We start from the raw sequence: 25,170 nt of genomic DNA, 5'->3' as shown, positions 1-25,170 counted from the left end.
CACCAGCGCTCCTGCCTTGTTCTTCCCTTCCTCTACTTAATCTTCAGGCTCCTCGACAATTTCGACACCTACAGCAGAACTGATGCTGATTTTAGTTCTACCAGCTATACCCCTATTTATGCTTTATTTTATCAACACACCCTGTACGTTACCTTGTAATTTATTTTTTGTCTATGTACGGCGCCGCAGACACTTTGTGGCACCTTATAAATAAACAAACTACTACTACGCAGCCTAGAGAACAGGTCTGAATCAGACCCTTTATCACTAGTTCTTTGACCTTGTTGAAAATGTGTGTCTCCATAACCTTTTTTTAAGAGTATTGTGCGAGAGCTTAGAAACAAACAGCTATTTACTCTAAACCATAAGCTACAGTTGGAGGGGGATTTGAGAAGCCATTTGGTCTATAGGGAGAAAGAGGGCCTATAGGAGAAGAAATGTGGTCTATAGAAAGAAAGAGGGTCTATAGGGGAAGAAATTTGTTCTCTAGAAAGAAAGTGGGTCTATAGAGAGAAAGAGGGTCTATAGAGGAAGACATTTGGTCTATAGCAGGGCTGGGCAACACCGGCCCTCCAGATGTTAATGAACTACACATCCCAGGATGCTTTGCATTAGTTTTGCTATGTGGCCATGCTGAAACTGATGCAAGGCATCCTGGGATGTGTAGTTCATCAACATCTGGAGGGCGGTGTTGCTCAGCCCTGGTCTATAGGGAGAAAGAGGGTCTATAGGGGAAGACATTTGGTCTATAGGGGAAGACATATGGCCTATAGAAAGAAAGAGGGTCTATAGGGGAAGACATATGGCCTATAGAAAGAAAGAGGGTCTACAGGGGAAGACATTTGGTCTCTAGAAAGAAAGTGGGTCTATAGAGAGAAAGAGGGTCTATAGGGGAAGACATTTGGTCTATAGGGAGAAAGAGGGTCTATAGGGGAAGACATATCGTCTATAGAAAGAAAGAGGGTCTATAAGGGAAGACATATAATCTATAAAGAGAAAGAGGGTCTATAGGGGAAGACATTTGGTCTGTAGGGAGAAAGAGGGTCTAAAGGGAAAGACATTTGGTCTATAGGGAGAAAAGTATCTATAGGGGAAGACATTTGGTCTATAGGAACAAAGAGCATCTATAGGCGAAGACATTTGGTCTATAGGGAGAAAGAGGGGTTTAAAGTCTTGTATCTCCTCTTTGGTGAAGAAAAATTTATATAATATATATTCAGGGTAGTGTCTGGTACCTACAAGATTGCATAGAAGGTTCTATAAATGGTTCTAGCTTGGACCAATGCTGGAGAAGCTGTGTTTATTTGCGCTTATATTTCTACCTATCTGCTGGTCTTGCCCAAAAAAGTCTAATTCTAGGTTGATCACCTGCCAGAATTACTGCTAGGGAGGGTCACCGAGAGGCAATATGCCGCTATGTACTATATGGAGAATGTTATTGGCTGCATAACTGAATACATCTTACAGCAGAAATCACATTGTGTAGCTCTGTAGAGAGGGATGTTACTGTACTTATTACATTTTCTGCACAGAGCCAATTCATCATTATAGATAATCTAATTACGTGCTCCATAATTTCCTGCAATTTTCAATTTAAAAAGCAAAAAAACAACATTGTTTTCTGGTTGGATATTTTAAAAAGACAGAAAGAGGCATCCCAAAATAATTACATTCTGAGATCCAGTTATGTGCTGTGCGCATGTGAGAACACTGAAAATGAAAATATAATCAACTGATAATTAGCTTTATTTCCGCCTCGTAATAAGGGGGCTCAGCTTAAACATTACAATATAAAAACGTCCATGATTTATCTTATAGATCAGATCATTTTTTTATTATTCTTATTTTACAGTCCACCTGGACACGGTTACCCTTATAATCCACAACCCCATAATCTATTACTGGTTTTGTTGTTCTGATGAAGGAAAGAGCTATTTTGATTAAAACACATCATAGCAAATCCCTACAAACATCTACATGTTTCTTACATGACCAGTACATAGCGATTAATGCTTTAGGTAACTCCTAACAGAGAGCACATCTACATTGTTATACAATAATATACTCAAATAACCTAATAGTAAGTATACCATTTCCAACATGATTAATTGACACCATGATGAGGCAATACATTATCCTTCTAACTAGATTCTAAAATATGTGCCCTTATTTACCTACTGAGAAAGATGGAACGCTGGTCTGTGTGTAACTGTCAGAGTAAGGAATGCACAGCTTGGAACGCACCCACCAGGATTTACTTAAAAACAAAACTAACATTAGTTATAAATTGCTGAAATAGCTACGAGCAGGTGTTACTATGACAAATACAGTTCTTTAAATGTCCAATTTTATAAATAATTTTGTCACAGCATTAGGATCTCACTCAAAGATGTTCACTGTCCCATAAGGTAACAAGCACTTTTGAGTGAATCGGGGTACGAATTGGCTGGGTGTGCAAATCTTATTTCCATTGCAGGCATTTAAATGCTGCAATGAAAACCGACTCCCTCTGCGCACAACGGACTTCTCCCCCCCCCCCCCCCCCTCTGTAGACTGACAAAAAATGTAATTCTTTTGAATAGAAAATCTGATAGACCAGACTACATACTTATCATATGTATAACACAAACTGCATTGTTGTGTTTATGAGTTCCCCTGAAGTACCTTATGTTACATTTATAGCATTAATATAAAAATAACCAATCCAATTTTTTTTGATAGTCTGTAAAGCTGTACTTTAACCCTTTGAGTGCCAACGTTGATGTCAGTAATCCTCAAAATATCCACTAAAATCACGGTGACTGTTCTTTTAGTATAAATAAATACAAATGCTACCAAGTCAATTAATTCAAGGATAGTTAAATATTGCGCCCCCCCCCCCCCTCCCAAAAAAAACCCAGTCACTTTGAGCAGCGCTGGCATTTTTATCGGATATATTGAGGATCCCTCACAGCAACGATGGCACTTAAAGGGTTAAACGTGCCTTTAATAACAGAAAAGAGACCTGAACTAATTGAGATAGACCATTCCACAAGTGCACCGCGCCAGACCAGTATCCCTGGCACAGTACATATTCATCCCAGGAATCAGATTTTCCGTACGATATAGTAGATGGATTTTCCCATGACACCACACTTGGGAAGAGGTCAGTTGGGGTTTGCCAAGGGTCTCACCTTTTCACTATTTCTAAACTAAATAAAACATTTTATAAAAAATAAATTTTCTCCAGGGGTCTTGTGAAGTGGTATCCACGTACAGTATGGGTGTGTGCACAGAGCAACAGCCAAAATGCAAAAGGGCCAGATGATAAATAAAACGCTGGCAACTGAATGTAAATATAATCCCAATGGAAAATGTGACCAGGTATTTTTATTGGGTTCATACAGGAAACAGCATTTTTATACACGGTTAGTCACTACAGAGGCCACAGCTACCGGAGCCAAGAAAATATTGGATGAACAAAAGAGCGATTGTTTCATTACTTGGACTGGAATCGTATTTCTGGCACAAATAGTAAAATAAAGCCAAGCCAGATAATTCAGATAAAGAGGGGGAAAGAAGTAGATGAACCGACAGTAACATTTCCTAGATGTGGTACTGGTAAAACTAAATGCTAAATAATAAAGGGCTGCTTATCCAGCAGTTCTGGAGGTAAAAGAAAAAAAAAGAATTATATGTTGTTGCTCTTGAGGGACATCCCACACATTGCTGTCCTATGGCAGCTAAAATGAAAATTAACTATTTCTTGTGGCCTATAACAATTTATAACTGTAGTCAAGAATACTCTAAACCTCAAAGGAAGCTCCATCTTACTAACAGGGGCTAAAAATAACACTGTTTCATGCTTTGGCTTCCAAAAAATCTGGTAACATGTTCGTAAAAGCAGCACTAAAATGGGCCAGCTTTCACAGAGCACAGCATAATACATGACATCTGTAGAGCAGGAGGAACACGTACAGCAGACTTTCTACTGCAGCTTACAGCACAAACTCAGCCCCAGCACGGATGAGTGCAAAGAGAAGATGAACAACATTAATGATAGGCCTGCTCCATAGAGAGGCAGTACATCATCAACATGTATTATAGGCCTGCTCCATAGAGAGGCAGTACAGCATCAACATGTATTATAGGCCTGCTCCATAGAGAGGCAGTACAGCATCAACACGTATTATAGGCCTGCTCCATAGAGAGGCAGTACAGCACAGGTCTTCAACCTGTGGCCCTCCAGATGTTGTGGAACTACATGTCCCAGCATGCCCTGACAGTTTTGGCATGCTCGTATAGGAAAAAATGTGGCAATGCATGCTGGGACATGTAGTTTCACAACATCTGGAGGGCCACAGGTTGAAGACCCATGCAGTACAGCATCAACACGTATTATAGGCCTGCTCCATAGAGAGGCAGTACAGCACAGGTCTTCAACCTGTGGCCCTCCAGATGTTGTGGAACTACATGTCCCAGCATGCCCTGACAGTTTTGGCATGCTCGTATAGGAAAAAATGTGGCAATGCATGCTGGGACATGTAGTTTCACAACATCTGGAGGGCCACAGGTTGAAGACCCATGCAGTACAGCATCAACACGTATTATAGGCCTGCTCCATAGAGAGGCAGTACATCATCAACACGTATTATAGGCCTGCTCCATAGAGAGGGGACCCCTATTAGCTGCAAATAGTAGGAGGATAAATGCCGGCAATGGCAACTGAACTTGCCCCCCTCATGGCACCTTGTAGTGCCAAACTTCCTCCCAAACTCCAACCCTGGACTTCAGTCCAGTAACACAAACCCACTCGGTCCTGACAAACACCTTCTAAAGACAGCATTCTTTCACAAAGTACAGCAAAAAACATTTTTCATTTTCAGACTTTGATAAATAGCAATGTCTCCGTACATTGTATGGTGACTGAAAACACAGTGAACATCTGTAATTTTACAAGACCGAAACTGAATATCATAAATTACAAACCTAAATCACCATTCTATTCTTAGGATACTCCTATAATTAATCACAATCACACTGGGGTATGTAGAGTTGATAAACTGTGGACAAGTCGTATCGATATAATAAATGGTAATAAAATATGTGTCAAGTAGGAAATGCTTAATATAATCAGAATACTGAACCATACTGGAACCTATATCAGATGGTCTTCTCTTGTGTCTAACAAGCTTCTTATCTGGTGTCCAGCAGCACAACTGAGTAAATCCTCCCAGTAAGTGACACAGAATGTACGTCACTGGTCACCTTTGAGTGGTAGAGGCTATGCAGGCTCCTTATCATTGGCCTGCATAGCCTCTCCCTACGGCTCCTTTTCTTGTTTGAAAGGGTTAACCTGGGTCACAATTCCAAAAGCATGGCTGGAGACCCGAAAAACGTGACCCTTTCACACAGAAGAAATACCCATGTTAATCCGCAAATTACTGGGTAGAAATATGTAACCTGGTAATTTGCTTTTCTGTGTGAAGTGGGGTCAGGCTGGGACCTGCAAAACAACTCGCCACTTAAATGCAGGATTTAGGGACATTTCTGTATGAAAAGGGTATGAATCAGTCCACTATAATGATGTGAATATAGAAAGTTATCCTCACAGTGGAAATTCCAGGTAGTAATATGTAAAATAATGCATAACTAGAATGCAATAACTTTACCATGCATCTTCTATACACAGTATTTGCTGCTGCAAAAAACAGCATTCTCACATCATTATAGAACTTCCTCTGGTCTCCACCTGCTCACCTTCCAGTTCAGCATACACAGGTTGTGTAGACCATGCAGGAACCCTGGATACCTGTACAGTTACCATCACAACCACAGATAAAAAAAGACTCAATCAAGATCCTCTCTGCCTAGTTAATTGACAGATACATAGCTGGTAAACACAGGTTAGTAATTTAAAAGGTAGAGGCGAGCATCATATATCAAGATCAGAATGAATGAATATTCTTATTAAATACTTTGTTCTTTACATAGTTGAATGACAACAAAATCACACAAAACTTATCAATAGAAATCAAATGTATTAACCTATGGAGGTCTGGATTTGGAGCCCCCCATAAAAATAAAGTGGAAAAACACACTACAGGCTGATCCAGCTTTGATTTAATGTCCTTAAAACAAGTCAAAAGGACATTCAGTAGTGTGTGTGGCCTCCATGTGCCTGTATGACCTCCCTACAATGCTTGGGCATGCTCCTGATGAGGTGGCGGATGGTCTACTGAGTGATCTCCTCCTAGACCTGGACTAAAGTATCTGCCAACTCCTGGACAGTATGTGGTGCAACGTTGTGTTGGTGGATGGAGCGAAACATGATGTCCCAGATGTGCTCAATTGGATTCAGGGCTGAGGAACGGGCAGGCCAGTCCATAGCATCAATGCCTTCGTCTTGCAGGAACTGCTGACACACTCCAGCCACATGAGGTCTAGCATGGTCTTGCATTAGGAGGAACCCAGGGCCAACCGCACCAGCATATGGTCTCACAAGGGTTCTGAGGATCTAATCTCGGTACCTAATGGCAGTCAGGCTACCTCTGGCGGGCACATGGAGGGCTGTGCGGCCCCCCAAAGAAATGCCACCCCACACCATTACTGACCCACTGCCAAACTTGTCATGCTGGAGTATGTTGCAAGCAGCAGAACATTCTCCTTGGCGTCTCCAGACTGTCACATCTGTCACTTGCTCAGTGTGAACCTGCTTTCATCTGTGAAGAGCACAGGGCGCCAGTGGCGAATTTGCCAATATTGGTGTTCTCTGGCAAATGCCAAACATCTGCACGGTGTTAGGCCTCATACCACCCTCATGGAGTCTGTTTCTGACCGTTTGAGTAGACACATGCACATTTGTGGCCTGCTGGAGGTCATTTTGCAGGGCTCTGGCAGAGATCCTCCTGTTCCTTTGTGCACAAAGACAGAGGTAGCGGTCCTGCTGCTGGGTTGTTGGCCTCCTCCACGTCTCCTGATGTACTGGCCTGTCTCCTGGTACCGCCTCCACGCTCTGGACACTACGCTGACAGACACAGCAAATCTTCTTGCCACATCTCACATTGATGTGCCATCCTGGATGAGCTGCACTACCTGAGCCACTTGTGTCGGTTGCAGGACTCCGTCTCATGCTACCACTAGAATGAAAGCACTGCCAGCTGTCGAAAGTGACCAAAACATCAGCCAGAAAGCATAGGAGCTGAGAAGTGGTCTGTGGTCACCACCTGCAGAACAACTCCTTTATTGGGGGTGTCTTGCGAATTACCTATAAATTTCCACCTGTTGTCTATTCCATTTGCATGCAAAATTGATTGTCAATCAGTGTTGCTTCCTAAGTGGACAGTTTGATTTCACAGAAGTGAAAATTACTAGGAGTTACATTGTGTTGTTTAAGTGTTCCCTTTATTTTTTTGAGCAGTGTGTGTATATGTATGTATATGTATGCATTAAGTTCTTGATAAAGGTCTAACCGACCAAAACGTTGTACTTGAACCCCACAGTGGTCTGACTCTTATTGCTTGAAGCCCCTTTGAGTCCCGCCGCATCTACCTGTTAGATTATATATATATATATATTTATAAATTGTTAGACACATTTACCATGAAGATACTTTAAAAGCCCCCTCTACAACTGCTAGCCAAAACATTGCCCGTTCTCATACACAATTGACAGCAAATAGATCCATGAGATTTTACTGACATCAGTACTTTGTATGTCCACCAAGTGCAGTGATTACTACAGACACCCTTCTTGGCAAACTGTTCACAAGTTCCTAGACAACAGTAGGCGGTATGTTTTGCCATTCTGTCATAAATAGTGACCAACTGTGACACTGAAGCAGGTCAAGACACATAGAACACATCCGTTGCTCCAATTCATTCCAGAGGTTCAGAATGGGGCTCCAAGACACCTAGAACACATCCGTCCCTCCAATTAATTCCAAACATATGAACACGGAGATGGCCAGTCCATTACCACATTTTCTGCATACCAGTTTAGTGTCACCATGGAAACACGATAGGTGGCATTGTCATCCTTGATAAAAACCATTTTAGTTTTCCATAGAACTTCCACAATGTAGAGAGCACATCTTTATACTCAGAGTTAATGGGATCATACATTACAAGTATTGAACCCATGACAATCATCTGAAACAGACCGACAGCATAATGCCATTATCTCCATGCTGTACTGGAGGTACTGTAGACTTTTGCATCAGATGTTCTCCTGGCAATTGCCAAACATGTCCATCTGATCTGAAAAGTGTAAATCATGACTCATAACACTCGCCGTCATTGTTCCACTGTCAGCTTTTGTGCCCTGTACACCATCATAAGCGCTGGACTGCATTCTTCTGTGTGATTAGAGGTTTATGAGCAGCTACTTGCCCATAATAACCAGGTGTATAGGCCTCACTAAGAAGAGTTCTTGTCGAAACCAACACTTCAGTGGCCATTTGGCCCTGTTCTTTCGCAGCTCCAAGGTTAGCCCTTCCACACATTAATGACAAAAGACCCAGTGGATTTAGGTCCCTTTTTAACATCCGCAAAGCTTCTCAAACTCTATTAGGCAAGCCATTTTATGAACCAATTATCTAATGGGTGCCCCTCTCCCCTTTTTATACCTTCATGAACACGTGTCTGCTGCAGGAGCACACCATTTCATTTGCGTGGGGGTGTCCAATAACTTTGTCTACATAGTGTACTAATCTGGGATCTCAGGGCCAATCACAAGAGTTGCCTACACAAGACCCACCAAGCTTTAAACGGTCAAGTATACATTACTGTTGAGATCTCTATTAATCCAAATCACAAATGTAAAATGTCCTAATAGATAAAATATGAATATAATCAATAATAACTTACCCTTTTATTTATTAACTGAGAGAGATACATTAAAATGAGGTTTGGAATTTTCACGAGTGGCAGTAAAAAAGATCCTACCACTGCGGTTCCAAGATGGTACCAAAACAGAAGGGACATGGAGGACAGGATGGGGTGCTTCACTGTCTTCTTATCTCTATAACACAAGGAAAGCCAAAAAGTAATTACATGTACACCTAACAAGAGTTTGGGCCGTAATCAATGTGGCCGGCAAGGGGGTTAAACAACGAGGATCGCCGAAAACAAGCGACCCTCGCCTTTCAACCCAGCCACTCACCGTATTCAACGTTCCGGGGGAATCCTCGCTGTCAGAGGACATCAAGGATTCCCCCCAAACAGCGAAGCTCACGGCTAATGCAGGGAGCTCGTGCATTTAGCCACAAAGCTCTCTGTTTAGGCAGCTGCACACGCAGTTTCTCTGTCACTGCAAAAACCTAGCGACGGGGGAAACTGCGTGTGCAGGGGATCAGTTGAATACTGATGGGGAGCTGTGACAGCGAGTAGTCAGCACTGCTCGCTGACACAGAGAGCAAAAAGCATTGAATACTGCCATTATATCCACTTACATAATATAATATAGCCTATACTTGAAGAAAACCACCCAATTTCTGGGTCACCATGTAGAAACCAATGTTAGGTACTGCATGCAGCATTATAATTATTATCTTTTATTTAAATGGTGCCATAAATGGTTCTGCAGAACCTCATCAAGTCCAAAATCATAAACAGTGCAAAAACAAAGAGGGAAAGAAATACATAAAACTTACGTAACAAAACCTTGCAGAATATGGTATATAAGCTTTAGAAACATTGCTTAATATGTAGTCAGAGTGTGCCTACAGGGGTAGCGCTGGCAATTGTTTACAAGGTTTGGTTGCCAACGTGTGCTGGTATGGAGCACAAGAGGTAAGAAGGTCCTGCTTGTAAGAGCTTACCATCTAGAGGAGAGGGGCAGACAGAGGTGACAAAGAAGAGAGAGAGTGTGGAAGTTAGGATGACAGTTGGAAGGCTTTAATAAGGGTTTTGGTTGTTTCTAGAGCGAAAAAGGGTCTGATCTTGGAGATATTACGAAGGTGAAAGTGACAAAACTGGGAAAGGGACCGAATGTGTTGTCTGCGAAAAAAGTCAAGGACAAATCCAAGACAGCAGACTTGTAGTATAAATGAGATGGTGAGATAGTGGCATAACTTCATCCCAGTTTCCCAAAAGGCAAGAAAAATGCTGGTGCCCCAACCCCCCTCCCCCTATATTGCCAACTTATCTACTTACTGCATTGAAGAGTTAGAGTCAAGGTGCGGGAGGTTTTAAGTGCTGCGAGGGGCAGTTAGGCTTCAGGAAGGCACAGTTAGGTGTGTGTACATTTGGGAAAGGGAATGGGGGGGGGGGGCGGGGGTTCCTGGTTAGCTGCCTGGATGTCGCTTGTATTTACCAATGGTATTCCGGCAAAATATAGAACACTAACGTTCCATTACTTACGCAGATACGGCTGCAGTCACACACTGAATATAGACATGATGCATATAGTTTTGATCAGCAGAATCTGCTTGTGTTGTTTTGCAAATAAGATGCTATTTAATGGAAGAAGTTGCAAAAAGATGCCCAATGCTATACACTGGGGGTTATTCTAGTTCACTTGCAAAGGCAAATTCACTCTCTAATGGACAAAACCATTTGCACTGCAGGTGGGGCTGATGTAACATGTGCAGAGTGTGTTAAATTTGGGTGTTATATTGTTTCTGTGCAGGGTAAATACTCTGTGCATTATTTTTACACTGCAATATAGATGTCAGTTTGAAGTACAAACCCCACCCAACTCTCTCTGCACAGGTTACATCTGCCCCACCTGCACTGCACATGGTTTTGTCCATTAGAAAGTGAATTTGCCTTTGCGAGTGAACCAGAATAACCCCCACTATGTATAATGCAACTTGTATTGCATGGAGGATACCTGTATGAGGACACATCTGTACAAACATGTACTTGTTATATAAAAAGATAAGCCAATATAAAGGATGGATTTGTCTCATCTAATGGTAGTTTCCAAAGTCTTCACAAACTTACCGCTGAAAATACCATGTAACAGTTGCTCCTGAAATCACGATGTGCTGACATGCAAGAAAGAACTCACTAGTCCATATAAGGCCAAATAAATGGTACCACCACATGTAGCGAATGCCAGCCAGGGGCTTATATTCCACTTCTCCACCCGATGAGACCTGGGCACTGCCTAGAAGGAAAGTGATAGAGGAAAATATACATTTAATGACTCATCTATACTAATGAGAAAACAGCAACACATTTTCAATATGACAGGCCTGGCCAACCAGTGGCTCTCCATCTGTTGTAAAACTACACATCCCAGAATGCCCTGCCACAGTTTTAGCATTTACTATTAGGAAAACAGTGGCAATGCATGCAGGAACTTGTAGTTTTAAAACAACTGCAGAGCCACAGTTTGGCCAGGCCTGCAATATGGCAGATATCCAAATGCCCTGTAGAGATCAGGGATCGGTCGCCTTCGGATTCCTCTTCAGCGGCATCCCCGGTTTCCGCGGGTGCACCGGTGACGCATCCTTGGGACCGGGGATGGTGCTGAAGAGGAATCTGAAGACCACAGTGGATGCAAGGGGACACCGTGGACGTCAGGGCACCGTCAGGGGACCAGATTAGTATGAAAAGGAAATTATTCCGAAATCCGCAATAATCCTTTAACCAAAATGCTCGTGGTTCCGAGCATTGCGGATAAGGGATACTCAACCTGTACTTTACTTTTTAAAACTTGCTCTATGGGATAATCTGGAATAATGGAAACAACAAGAAACAGTATTAAGGTGGAATACATTTTGTGAATCCACTCTAGTTTCCATTAGAATGAGTGAGTGAAAGTATGAGTGTGTGTCGGAAGGGGATCTGTGCTATGTACAATGATGCTGACAGTACAAGTGTTCGAAACCCACTGTGCTCATTGCATCAAATATTATGTAACATCTAAATTCTAAGAGTTCAAATAAAAAATGATGTAATAAAACATTACCATTTATTTTATATTCAACAGTGATTTATGTGAAGAAAAATTAATATACAACATTGTTTCATGGGATTTTAAGTCACAATCGCACAAAAAAATATTAATAAATAACTACAATACATAAAGATTCAAGCACCTTAATGGAACAGATGACAGGGAAAAAATCTGGTTCAATCTTTTTTATTGAGGCTAGAGTGCAAAATTTTCCCTAAATACATAATGTGGCTGTGTGGACATCTAGTGGTAGGAAATGACATTGCTGCAATGTTACAGGCAAACATGTAATTAGCACTGGCATGCCATAACACTTGGTGAATCCACTCATTTGAAAAGATTATTTATGTTACTAATGCTGGGCATATACGGTCAGATAAAATGCCAGTCAGATCAACAGATATTTTATCTGATAACCTAACATCCTGCAGGTATCATAGGCACACACGGTGATACATCTCAGCATGAATGGGCCACGAAATCTCCCATGGGGGAGAAACATTTCCATTATTCCTGTTCTTTGACCAGTTGCGGAAGGGCATATACTGACCAATGCAGCCAATTTGTTAATTAAAAATATCAAACCAAACAAACTGGACAATTCAGCTTGTTATATGTTTTTGGATTGGTCAAGCCAGAGCTGTAACTAGCAGCGTCAGCTCCTACTTATGTTGAGTGGGGGCTGCCATGCTGTCTGGTCTGCCAGAGGAAATCCCCTGCTGCCGCTGGCTGGGTCCCAGCACCTGCATAATGAAGTGAACAGGTGCTGGGACTGGCGTAAAAGTGGCGGGTTGATGGGGCATGAGCAAACCTTCTATTGAGGCATTGGCTGCAGAAGCCGTCTTGGGATGATGTTAAAGCAGGGAGTGTCTTCCAATAGGAAGCCAGCTCTCTGCTAATCGCAGTCCAAAATGGCAGTCCCAAATGGAGGAAACACATCCCAAGGGACTGTCTAATGAATCTGTGTCTGACAGGTAGGAAGTCATATGTACATAAAGTATTCATAGCCTTTGCCACAGGGTGTGGTATAACACTCCAACATTCGGGATTCTGACAGTCATTAGCACAACGTCGGAATACCAACTGCAGGGACTCAGACAGCAGGAGGAGCAAAACGAAGCCCCTTGCAGGCTCTCTGTGCTTGCCACGCTGTGGGCACAGTAACTTGCAACCTATTTTATTCTCCCTCTATGGACCACCACGAGGGAGAATAGCCGCTGCCCATGTGTCAGGCTTTTAGCAGTCGGGATAATGACTGTCGGAATCCCGGCTGCTGGTGAGTCCTCCGGCACCCTTTGCCATGAAGCTCAAAATTAAGCTCAGGTGTATCCTGTCTCCACTGATCACCCTTGAGATATTTCTACATCTTAATTGGAGTCCACCAAAATCAGTTGATTGTACATGATTTGGAAAGGCACACACCTGTCTATATAAGGTCCCACACTTGACTGTGCACGTCAGAGCAAAAACAAAGCCTGAAGTCAAAGGAATTGTTTGTAGACCTCCGAGACAGGATTGTCTCGCTGCACAAATCTGGGGAAGAGAACAAAAAAATATCTGCAGCTTTGAAGGTCTCAATGAGCACAGTGGTCTCCATCATCCGTAAATGGAAGAAGTTCGGAACACCAGGACTCTTCCTAGAGCTGGCCGAGTGTGAGTGATTGGGGGAGAAAGGCCCTAGTCAGGGAGGTGAACAAAAACCCGATGGTCACTGTCAGAGCTATAGCATTCGTCTGTGGAAATAGGAGAACCTTCCAAAATGACAACCATCTCTGCAGTAATCCACCAATCAGGCCTGTATAGTAGAGTGGCCAGACGGAAGAGACTCCTTAGTAAAAGCACCTGGCAGCCCGCCTGGAGTTTGCCAAAGTGCCCCTTAAGGACTCTCAGACCATGAGAAACACAAAAATTGAACAGCATAATGCTGTGGGGATGTTTTTCAGGGGCAGGAACTGGGAGTCTAATAAGGATAGAGGGAAAGATGAATGCAGCAATGTACAGAGACATCCTGGATGAAAACCAGCTCAAGAGCGCTCTAGACCTCAGACTGGGGTGATGGTTCATCTTTAAGAAGGATAACAACCCTACCCTAAGAACACAACCAAGATATCAAAGGAGTGGCTTCAGGACAACTCTGTGAATTCCCTTGAGTGGCCCAGCCAGAGCCCAGACGTTAACCTGATTGAACATCTCTGGAGAGATCTGAATATGGCTGTGCATGGACGCTTCCCATCCGACCAGATGGAACTTGAGAGGTTCTCCAAATGAGGAATGAGGCCTGTTGGTCAGTTAGGATTAATGTTTGTATTTTTTCCCCTGCAAATCCTATGTATTTTTTATGTGGGGGCCTACGGGTGTGCTTTTTTCATGGGAAGCATATGTCTTTTTCATATTCCACAAAGAGACACCAAAACCAATAGCTGCTGATCAAAAAGAAATTAGGCTCTGGCTGGCCTTGACCAACATCTACAGCACTATGTCATGGAAGATGTTTGATAACTCACCTGAGGTCCCCATACTGAGGAGTACAGCCACCCAAAGTATCCAATAGAAGAGGAGAATGAGGAAGGTCCAGAGAGGCTGCAGTAGCAAGAAGGGCATGCGGCTAATGAAGGTGCTTGCTACTTGAAAGAGTTGAATTGTCATTTGTATCCTTTTCCTCAGCATAAATATTAAAATCAAAAGCACAATCTGATAAAACAAAACAGCAATTACCATCTGATTGTATGTTGAATGCGTTAAGTAGAATTACATTATCAACATGAATACTATTGTTTTTAAGAGATAAACAGCAAACATTTGGGAAATTACCAGAACTTTTTCTTACGTTTTATTATAAAGGACCACACACACTGAGTGCGTACAAGGCAGCAATGAGCAGTGAGCACTGATGCGTGCTTCTGAATCATAGGTGGCCCAGACACTCATCTGCTGGTATTACTAACAGATGCATGAAGGGGTGAATGGCTTTCCATAGTGTCCTGCCGGGAAAAATCACTCAAACCTGTGTATGCACCTAAAGACAAGATCTTAACCAGTACTTATTAATACAGTTTTGCTTTATCTAACCTTGAAATTTAAAAATGGTCAACACCATGATGGATTTAAAATAAAATACATAATTTCTAATATAAAACATAATATAATCGCTATAAGCATGAAATAAAAGACAGCATAAAATTCAGGTTTTTATTCCGTATTATTATTTCTGGGATTATTCCCCCATACAAACAAAAAAAACACCACAAAACCTGGGGTTTCTCTTGTTTTTATTTTAAATAGGATATGGGAGGACGTGAGAGGTCAAGGTCCCAGAGGAGGAGGCATGGTGCTAGAAGTGAGTGGGCCCAATTATATTTTAGGATCTATTTGTGTTTAAATGAGAAAACAAGCCTCACAAAGATAAAATGAATGCCGATGTAAACAATACTAAACCATCAAGAACTACAGTAGCGAACTTTATAAATCCAGTAATAGTCATGAAAACTGAACAAGGAATTTATTACAGTATATAATACATACATTAATCTGATCTCCTATACATTTAGCCATGGTTATATAGTAAAAAATGTTTCCATAAATAGATATCAAAGTAAAAACGGCAATATAGAAAACAGACAGAATAAATATGAGACATGTACGTTCCATGCTGGTAAGAATCACATTTCATATTTTTTAACTACTAAAAGCAAAACGCTTGTGAAAGATTTACATATCTCACTCAGTGGAACAAGTATGGTGGTTTGGGGTGGTATGGGGTGGTATGGGGCGGTATGGCGTAGCTGTGAGAAATATGCTGTCAGTACCCTGCACCATAAGCTTAAGTACCGGCGACACAGGGGATCAGAGTCTCTGCCTGCATGGACAGAGACCTTGCGCCCCTCCAAAATTGTCTGCTGCCTTGGAGGAGACACGCTAAAGGTCCTATTGGACCTCTAGCATCTGTCAGGGGGTACTGGTGCATAGTATGCGGTTACCTGTTACGTACGTAGTACGGATCATTATCCCATTCTTACATTTATGCTCTAACGCTATATAACAGTATCACAGTATGTTTTTGTTTTCTTTTTTATAGCTGTCCCATAACTAGGATTCACCAGACTAGGCGTTGGTTTGACTTTTCCTAACACCTTGCTCTGACACAGCCTCCAAGCTAACATTAGTGTTTGTTTATTGCTTTATTTGTGGTTCTTGTGTTGCTGATCGCTTTGTATTACCATTGTTTACCTTGTTGTAAATATTTACACAGCCTGTTTAGCTCCGTTTAAATTTAGTTCCCTTTTATGTTTTTTTATGCTGTATGTTTTCATTTTTTTTATTATAAACAACAATAATAAATGTTACTTTAAAAATAAACAAAGTCTTATGTATCAAAGGGGTTTCAGTGGCTTGAAACATCTTTCTATCAAGGACTAGAAGTATTGGAACAGATGGAAACTTCATCGCAAAGGAAGAGACCATAGCTGGCCAGAACCTGATGGCTCTGCAATGCCATATACGCCCTCACTTTACCAGATAATTCTACTTTACTGTAAGAAAATACAGGAAATGGTTCCACCTTGTGTTCGACTGGCACAGTACAGATACTGCAGGGACATGTGAGGGGACAACAGAACTGCTTGTACAATGCGAACTGGAACTAAAATAACAGATGCACAGTATAAAAGTGTTAAGTGCATACCACTCGGAAGATACTAGGTACAGGAACGAGGAAATCATTATTACCCCAATACAAGAAGATACTTACAGATCCCAATGTTGAGATGATTGAGAATCCTAGTAAAAACTTTGCATTCTCCTTTTCAGTTTCCAGCTCATAACTAATGTCATTAATATGATCGTAATACAGCCACCACAGCACTCCGGAGACAACTGCATGATCGGTCACAGGAAACTGATTATTAGAATTTTGGAAAAATATTCAATTAATGTAAACAATGCAAACTGTATCCCGTACAGCAAGGATACGCAAAGTGTGGCTTTAGCAGCCACCCCAGCGATGTGCACGCTTGTGTGTGACTACAAACCCCAGCATGTCCTACAGTAGAGGTAACACTTCAGCAGTTATGGGACTGAAATTCCCAGTATTCCCTGCCAGCTAAATGTCTGATCACACCTGATTAAGTACAACCAATATTTGAAGTAACATAAATAAATGGAGCTTCAGTTAAGGCAGGGCTGGGCAATTGCGGACCTCCAGATGTTTAGGAACTACACATCCCAGGATGCTTTGCATTAGTTTTGCTATGTGGCTGAAACTGATGCAAGGCATGCTGGGATGTGTAGTTCCTCAACATCTGGAGGGCCGCAATTGCCCAGCCCTGAGTTAAGGTGTGCACGCATGGGGCAATATTGTTGGCTGCGGGGACCCGGCGGTGATGACAGGGGGGTTAGGGGGAGCGGGGGGCCATGCTGCATTGTGCAGCATGGCCCTTCTTACGATACAGTAGGAATAGACAGTGCTTCACAGTCTATTTCTACTTGCGAAACCGACCGCTCATCGGTAACACTAGTCCCCTTAACACTGTGATTTTGCCTAACTTCCCTTCCAATTTTTATTTTATAGTCAAAATTGTAGGGAACAAATAGCCAAATTCGTACTATGTGTACATAGCATAAGAGTGGTGAGATGTAGAGTCCGAGTACTCAGGCAAGGGGTCTGTTGCAGTACTGATTCAGTTATACTGGAATTTGCAGTATTTGCCAATTGATACAATGCCTGCAGAGTTCATTTAAGGGCCATACACACTGAGTGATTTTCGCCCGTCTTAAGCGATTTTTCTGGGGTGGAGGAATTTCCATAGCAGGACGCTATGGAAAGCCGTCCACCATGTTGCTCATCTTCTGGTAATACCAGCGGCGGCCAATGGTGATGATGCGGGAGTGTGCATCGGCGCTCACCACTTATCACTGTCCCATACACTCTGGGCGGCTTTCGAGCTGAAAGCAGCTCAAACGACAAACTGAGCTGCATTCAGCTCAAAATCGCCCAGTGTGTATGGGCCTTTGAGGACTCATGTACATATCTATATATTAATTAAAGAAAACAATGCAGGTTGAACACCCCGATTTCTATAGTGAAAATGATTCACCTTTTCTATCTTCCTTCTGCTTCTCTCCTACGCTCCCTGCTGGGTATAACACTGCTGGACTGGTGGAACTGCAGCAGTTGTATGATTGGAGTTTGGCTGTACAGGCTTTCTGTTGCTGCCTGTCATTTAATATGACAACAACAGCATAGCAGTGGTGAAAACTGTAAGACAGGACTTCTGAAATCTGTAGTGTAGCTTAGATATCCAGCCTGCCCAGATGCTCCTTAGGCTTAGCTAGACATTCTTAGGAATTTGCCTATACCTAGGGCCAGCTCTACAACTATCGTCTCCTGTGTAAGTGGTTGAGTGTCTTTGGGAGTGATTCAGGTTGGTTTGCAAAAGCAAACTCTTTCTTTAATATACAAAACCATGTAACATGTGCAGAGAGAGTTAAGCTGGCCATACATCAGAAAGATCGATCTTAAGATCGATTGCGCTCATGATTGTGTACAATTTCCCTTGAAATCCCCGGCGGTCCTTGGTGGTTTTTGGACACACAATCTACCCACAATCCATCATACAATCAGTCATACAATCCATCTGCTGCATGATTGTGTACACAAGATGTGCACACAATCTGCATACAATCCATCATACAATCAGTCATACAATCCATCTTATGATTGATTGTGTACACAAGATGTGCACACAATCTGCATACAATCCATCTTACAATCAATTGAGATTGTATGATTTGGTACAAAATCTTTCTGATGTATGGCCACCTTTACATTTGGGGGAGTTATTACTGGCTGCTTTAGTTTTACACTACAATCTAGATTTCAGTTTGAATACACCCCACCCAAATGTAAACCTCCTTTGTACATAACCACTTTCACCAACACTACCACGGGTGCCGGACGGGGTCCCGACAGTCGGGATCCCAACAGTCATTAACTCGACGTCGGGATCCCTACTGTTAAAACACTGACGGCCGTGTTCCCGACGGCCGTCGGCTATTCTCCCTCGTGGGGGTCCACGACCTCATAGAGGGAGAATAGAATAGGTGGCAAGCATAGCGTAGCTCGCCACCGTGCGCGCAGCGTGGCGAGCGCAGCGAGCCCGCAAGGGGCTTTGTTGAGCTGGCCACGCTGTCTGAGACCAGGCAGTCGGGATCCCGACGTCGGGATAATGACTGTCGGGATCCCGACTGTCGGAGAATCATACCACACCCCACTACCACAACATGCCAATAAAATACATTCCCAATACACTACTCTGTACAGCATCTGCATCCACGACTGCGACTCCACGGACACAATGGGGACGCATGCAAGGTGCATACGGTAGTTTAAAAATAAATCACTCCACTATGTCAGATAGCGACACAGAGTGCCCCCACCTAGGAATGAGGCCATAAAAGACAATACTTTTTGTATGGAACCAAAAAACCCAATGACTCCACCAGTGACCTTATTGTTGTTCAAACCACCAGTAAAATGGCCTTTCTCCATTGTAAACCAACATTTAAACAGAAAAAAAACTGCAATGAGTTTTTACATAATGTCTTCAAGACATAACAGTATACAAATTCAAATTTGACATAAAACAGGCCTAAAAGAATCTGCAAATACCGTTATAGTAAGTATTATTTCATTCTTTCATGTGCATCATGGCCTGACTTATTACTATACAATAAAATATTACTATAATGAAAATAACCAATAACGGATGCAATAGTTAGAATATAAAAACAATATTTGAAGCAAATACTTACATAGTAACCCAAATGTAAGTAGGGTTATAAAGATATGAATCAGGAGGGTGCTGATGTAGCGAAATAATATGACCATCACTACTGACAGAGCTGATGGGAGGAAAGAAATGCTGATATCAGTACAGCGCAGTATATACCCAATAGTATAAAGTAAAATGCTAAGTAGCTTTTAAGTCTCTGTAACTGGCCTATGGAGCCTCACAGCAGGCTCAATATTAGGAGCGGTTATACAGTATTTACACCAGATCAGCCACAGCAGACTGATCATTATAAATTGTACATTATCAGCTACTGTATATTAACATCTTATAAATAATTTTAGAATTTGAATAGAAAACATTACAAGTGTCTTTAAAGTAAAAGAAAAAAAATATCCCAATATTCTGCATATCGGAGTTGGCGGAAGCAGAGTCTTCTGGGCTGATGTCTGAAAAGTCAGACTTTACGAATTAGACGTCAAGAAGAACAAATATGTGTTGAGGATCTCCAGTTTTTGTGCTACACTACTTGCGTTATATGTACTTCAGTGATACAGTCATAGTGTAAAGAAATTGTAAATAATCTGATATTTTCCAGGTACAACATAAAAACAGTTGTTTGAATTCAAGCGATCGCAAATAAGAACACACAATGAAACAACGGGGTGATTCAGGTTGACTTGCAGAAATGCGAATTTGGTCCGGGGACTGATGGTGCGGCTCTGCACATGCGTATATGCAACTTTCACATGTGCAGGGCAGCTGTACGAACGCCTTCGGTGAGTATCACACTCGTCTAGGGGAGGGAGGGGGACGGGCAGCAGGGGAGGGAGGGGGGGTGGGCAGGGATGGACATCAGCTCGGAGCAGGAGAACTCCCAGCATTTTATGGGCATCCCCATGAAAACCCTGGGCATTCCCCTAGGGTCGCAGGCAAGCTGATGCCTGCTCAGGGCAGGCGGCTGACGTCACCCGCCCGCCCTGTCTTCGAACGAGTGGAACAATCATTCGATGGTCGCTGACCATCAAATTAGTTTTCTCTCGTACACTCACATGCGAATGAATGTGTGAGTGTACACATCCATTTGCATGCAAATGCAGCCATTCGCTCAGGGAAGGGGTGCGAGAGTACGCTATATTATTCTTGCACATCATGGGGTTGATGTATGAACGGCGCATTAATGGTCTTTATTTCAAAGGATCCGCTTCACCGCATTATCAAAGTAAAGCGGGTCCTCCAATCGCCCTAATGTATTAACTGTAACCTGTACGATATGGGAGTATGTTAACTTTCCCCTCCGGGGTTAAGCGCCCTCCTATATCGCACGTTATGTTGTCTCCATCTCTTTGATCTGCGCATGTACAGTTTAACCTGCCGCACTGTAGGACGATGATTATTCCCAGGCGCATGCGCAGTACAATTAGCAGGACGAAGATGAGTGAGACCAGGAAATGCCGCCGTGCCTGACAGGAAAATGGCACCTTCCTGTCAGCATCCTCTGTTCTGGGTAATGGGGACATCCTATATGAGTGGCAACAAAATTAGTATAAGGTATTTGTCTTTGCCTCCTTCTCTGCGCAGAGATTATTTAGTGAAGGGGGGGGGCTTTATTTATTTATTTTTTTAAATAACAATTTGGTAGTGTCTCAAAAAATAAAATTATGTTTATATATTCATTTATATATACATTCACCTCAGAGAAGCCAGCCGCTCAGCAAGTAAAGCAATAAAGGTTGGTGAAAAAAAAAAAAAAAAAGCCCATGAGAACCCACTGCGCCAGATAAATATGGCGTTATGCACAGGAGGAAGTTTTAACAACAGATGCCCTTTAATGATTAATAATACATTAGGTAAGAGCCCGGCGCACTATTTAAAATATAGCCTCTCTGATAAGTCTCCTGCCACATAATGCGCCAATATAGTACCCGCATCACGGGTGTGATATATCAGGGGAAGCGATATCCACTGTCTTTACGTACGGGAATAACGCATATTCCCCTGATGGACAGTTAATACATCTACCCCAATGTTCTTTAGGAGGATAGATACCACTTCTCCAAGCTTCATACATTTACCCCATCAGTGTTTGAAGCTTTAGGCTGTTTTCTTTTCCTGCAAAAACATGAAAAGATGTTCAGCAAAACCAAGAAAAAATCTGATGCTTTCATACCTACTGCAAGTATGCTCAGTCCTATGACATTGGCTCTGCCAGCCATAATCCCACTGAGGATCCGATGAAAGAAGTCCATTTCATTAACCACATCTATCAATACCGATGCAAAGCGGTTGTAACAGTCAGGGTTCTGAGGAACGCAGCGGTTGAAGAGTGGGAATGATTTACTGTTATAACAAAAGGGAAAAGTATTGGAGACTTCTAAAGAAGAAAAAAGTATATAAAAGGCTAAACTGTGGCTGACCTTCACTTAGCATGGGTACAGCCATTTTGTTCCTTAAGCCTATATCCAGCTTTAATGTATTATAGATAGGCTGCATCAATGAATATTGTGCCCCAGCTGCTGCCTCCACTCTGAGTAATCATTAATAGAGGCTGTAGCTTGTGACTGAACAGGTTATAACATAAGCAGAGATTAACTTTCTCACTAATCAACATTAATGATACCTTCATAGGATTCTTAATGTTGTGAAGAGTGTCGCTTTTAACACATTTGGTATAGACAACAAGCGTGCGTTTAAATTCAAACTACTAATCCAGAACTCCCCCTGATCATCTGAATTTATTTTCAGAGAGGAGACAGCAGTGCCTCCATCTCGATACAAACCTTGACCACAATACCATACTGAGAAGTTCCACCTGCATTTGCTACTGATAACATTATAGAAAGTCAGAGTACAGTACAATTGTGCATACAACCAAACGGGAGAGAGATCATTCAATGGTCGCTCACCATCAAATTATTTCCCCCCCCCCTTCGCTAATAAAAGAGTGAATTTGGGGCGGGCACTGATGTCAGCCGCCCATCCCAAGCAGGCAAAGACATGCTTGTGTTCGCAGGGGTATGCCTAGCATTTCTATTGGCACACCCATCTTTTTTGTGAATGCCCATGAAACGCTGGGTGGTCCACCGAGTCCACCCCCTGCCCCCCCCCCCCCCAACCTGGTACAAACGCCCCGGCAAGTGTGAAACTCGTAGAAAGCGTTTGCCCCAGGGGTTGGCGCATGCGCATATTCATGTATGCACAAAATCCTAACATCAGACGGGGGAGCGAATTCGTCCCGCACTGAGCGGGTCTGAATTGCCCCCAAAATGCAATACCACAGGTGGCAATTGGCACAGTACTGTAGTAGGATCATCACTATCATCTTGTCTGTGAAGTCATCTTCCAAACACCCTAAGAAGTTATAATTAAGCCGCATGCTGTCCTGCCACCCAGCCTGGAAGGCAAATGATTCAATATGTCTGTAACCAAAACAGAAAGATGCTTCCATCACTTGACCTGTATAATGTGGCTGAAGGGTTGGGTGTGTAAGTAGGCTAAGAGGAGGTATTACTGATGCTGTCACAGACCAGCGTGGTTACTGACGGTTATATTTCCTGTTTATCTCTGTACATGGTAAATATGATGAGAGAGTAAGCAGCATGACTGCACTAGAATATCCATGCTCTATAATGCATTACAATAATAATATGAATCATGTAAAGGCAACTAATAATATGATACAAGGAACTAGAGAGTACAGTATGTAGTATTCCTCATCTCTAACATGGAAAACAGCCATTATATTATATAATTACATAAACACTAGGAATATAGGTTGTCTACTTCTAATAGTGATTGTAGTTGATCATTATGTCTTTAGGAATTCTGCAGCCCTCTCAGCACTTCTACCAATCAGATCTTCATAAACACGCGCAGCGTCATAAACAGGGAGTCCGGACGAAATGTCCAATTATGAAATGAAACATTGACAATAAGATGGAGAGACTCCCTGTTGATAACACCGCGCGTCTTTATGAAAGTCTGTTATATAGAAGATCTCAGAGTGCTGTAGAATTCCTAAAGATCTGTACCTTTTATTCTGTAGGGCACTACAGAGAACTGGATTAAGAGGGGGGGGGGGGGCCTCAGGGGGCCACCCGGATGGAGTTACTCAGACACTGCTAGAAGCAGCACCTGTGCTGCAGCCATTGGTTATTGCTGCAGATTTTAACAACATTTTTAGCCATGAACAATATAAGTTCGTTTCTGGGACGGACCTTACTCTAAACATCTGTCCCGGCAAAGTCCACAGCTGCTATCCTTCCTCTACACTTCCTGTAGGCAGCCACATTGTGTGCTTGCTTGGGGCTGCATGAATGGGTAAGTGTGAGGCTTCTGATCTGTGCCTGCTGCTGTGACCCGGCGAGGTAGCAGTGGATGGTGGTGCCAGAGGCTGCAACAGCTGTGGGGAAGAGTAGTTATTGAAGTTGCTGGGCACTTCCTTTTCTGAGGATAGAGGGTGGGGGCAAGGTGCCGGCGGCTGCCTGCGGTCATGCGGATGCTCTCTCAGGATTACTTGTACTGTGCTCTCCAACCCTCCCACATATTATCCATTGAGTGCCAACATCTCTGTGAGAGATGCAAAAAATATTTGCTAAAAATGCCAGCATCTCTGTCTAAAAAGGTCAGCGTTGCTCACATTTGTTATATATATTCAAATAAAAAAGTGTGCAAAAAAAGGTTTATATTTCCTATATAAGGTAATCATTACAGGTCATTATGATGAATAAAAATGTTCGTTTGGCAATTCTCACCCATTTTGAAAAATTCACTGAGCACTGAAAGTTATCAAGGGTATGCAGCGGGGGGGGGGGGGGGGGGGGGGGGGGGGGTGTTCGGAGTGAGCGGTACAGAAATACCCCCTTAGTTTCAAGTGCACGGCACAATTTTATCTACTTTCTGCCACTTTTGCAATATAGAGAAATACCACTATTGCCATTTAAATCTCCTCAATACTAGAGTAGATGATATCATATCGCTCTATATTTCGCTCAGACCTGCTTTAACAACTGGTACAGAGAAGAAGCAGCCAACCTAAAACAAACAATGTGAGTGAATCCCTGGAAATATTTTATTTCCCAAATTTAAGACAATTTGGTTAGTGGAAAGAGTGAATGATTAAATTAATTTCTACTTCCAAAAAGACATAGTATTAGAATTATCAAATATTTAGAACATAAAGGTTTCCCACTTCTATTCTACTATAGCTTATTCTCATAGTGAACGTCACATTTTATTTTACTTTCTGTGATTTTATTTTTTGATGTTTTGTGTAAGCACTTATACTAAATTTTGTATTTTTGATTAAACAAGTATTTTGTATGAAAAAAAAAAAATATGGGGAAGAAGTGGATATAAGATAACCTTACATTATATAATATGGTTTCTTTCATACTGTTAAAAAGTATCTATAATTACTATCTATTGATATTTGGATTTTATGGTTTAGCTGACAAAATGGCTGTATCCATAGTATGAGATGAAACATGTGCTTCTG

The 25,170-nt window shown here is 42.2% G+C and overlaps 1 protein-coding gene across 1 annotated transcript in view; it reads right to left on the bottom strand.

Annotated features, from left to right (window-relative positions):
- The window catches only part of SLC44A3 (solute carrier family 44 member 3), a 114,246-nt gene that overhangs the window by 39,923 nt on the left and 49,153 nt on the right, over positions 1 to 25,170 (bottom strand). Inside the window, exons 7-12 of the mRNA XM_083157051.1 lie at positions 21,844 to 22,013; positions 19,696 to 19,785; positions 16,634 to 16,758; positions 14,391 to 14,577; positions 10,926 to 11,091; positions 8,847 to 9,000 (exon numbers count right to left, since the gene is read on the bottom strand). Coding sequence (XP_083013177.1) covers positions 8,847 to 9,000; positions 10,926 to 11,091; positions 14,391 to 14,577; positions 16,634 to 16,758; positions 19,696 to 19,785; positions 21,844 to 22,013 — 892 coding nt within the window. The remainder of the gene's footprint in view (positions 1 to 8,846; positions 9,001 to 10,925; positions 11,092 to 14,390; positions 14,578 to 16,633; positions 16,759 to 19,695; positions 19,786 to 21,843; positions 22,014 to 25,170) is intronic.

This window comes from Crinia signifera, chromosome 8 (assembly GCF_055691185.1).
Source record: "Crinia signifera chromosome 8, ASM5569118v1, whole genome shotgun sequence".
In the NCBI taxonomy this organism is placed as follows: Eukaryota; Metazoa; Chordata; class Amphibia; order Anura; family Myobatrachidae; genus Crinia; species Crinia signifera.
Note: the sequence above shows the minus strand (reverse complement) of the source record. Positions and strands in the feature narration are given on the sequence as shown.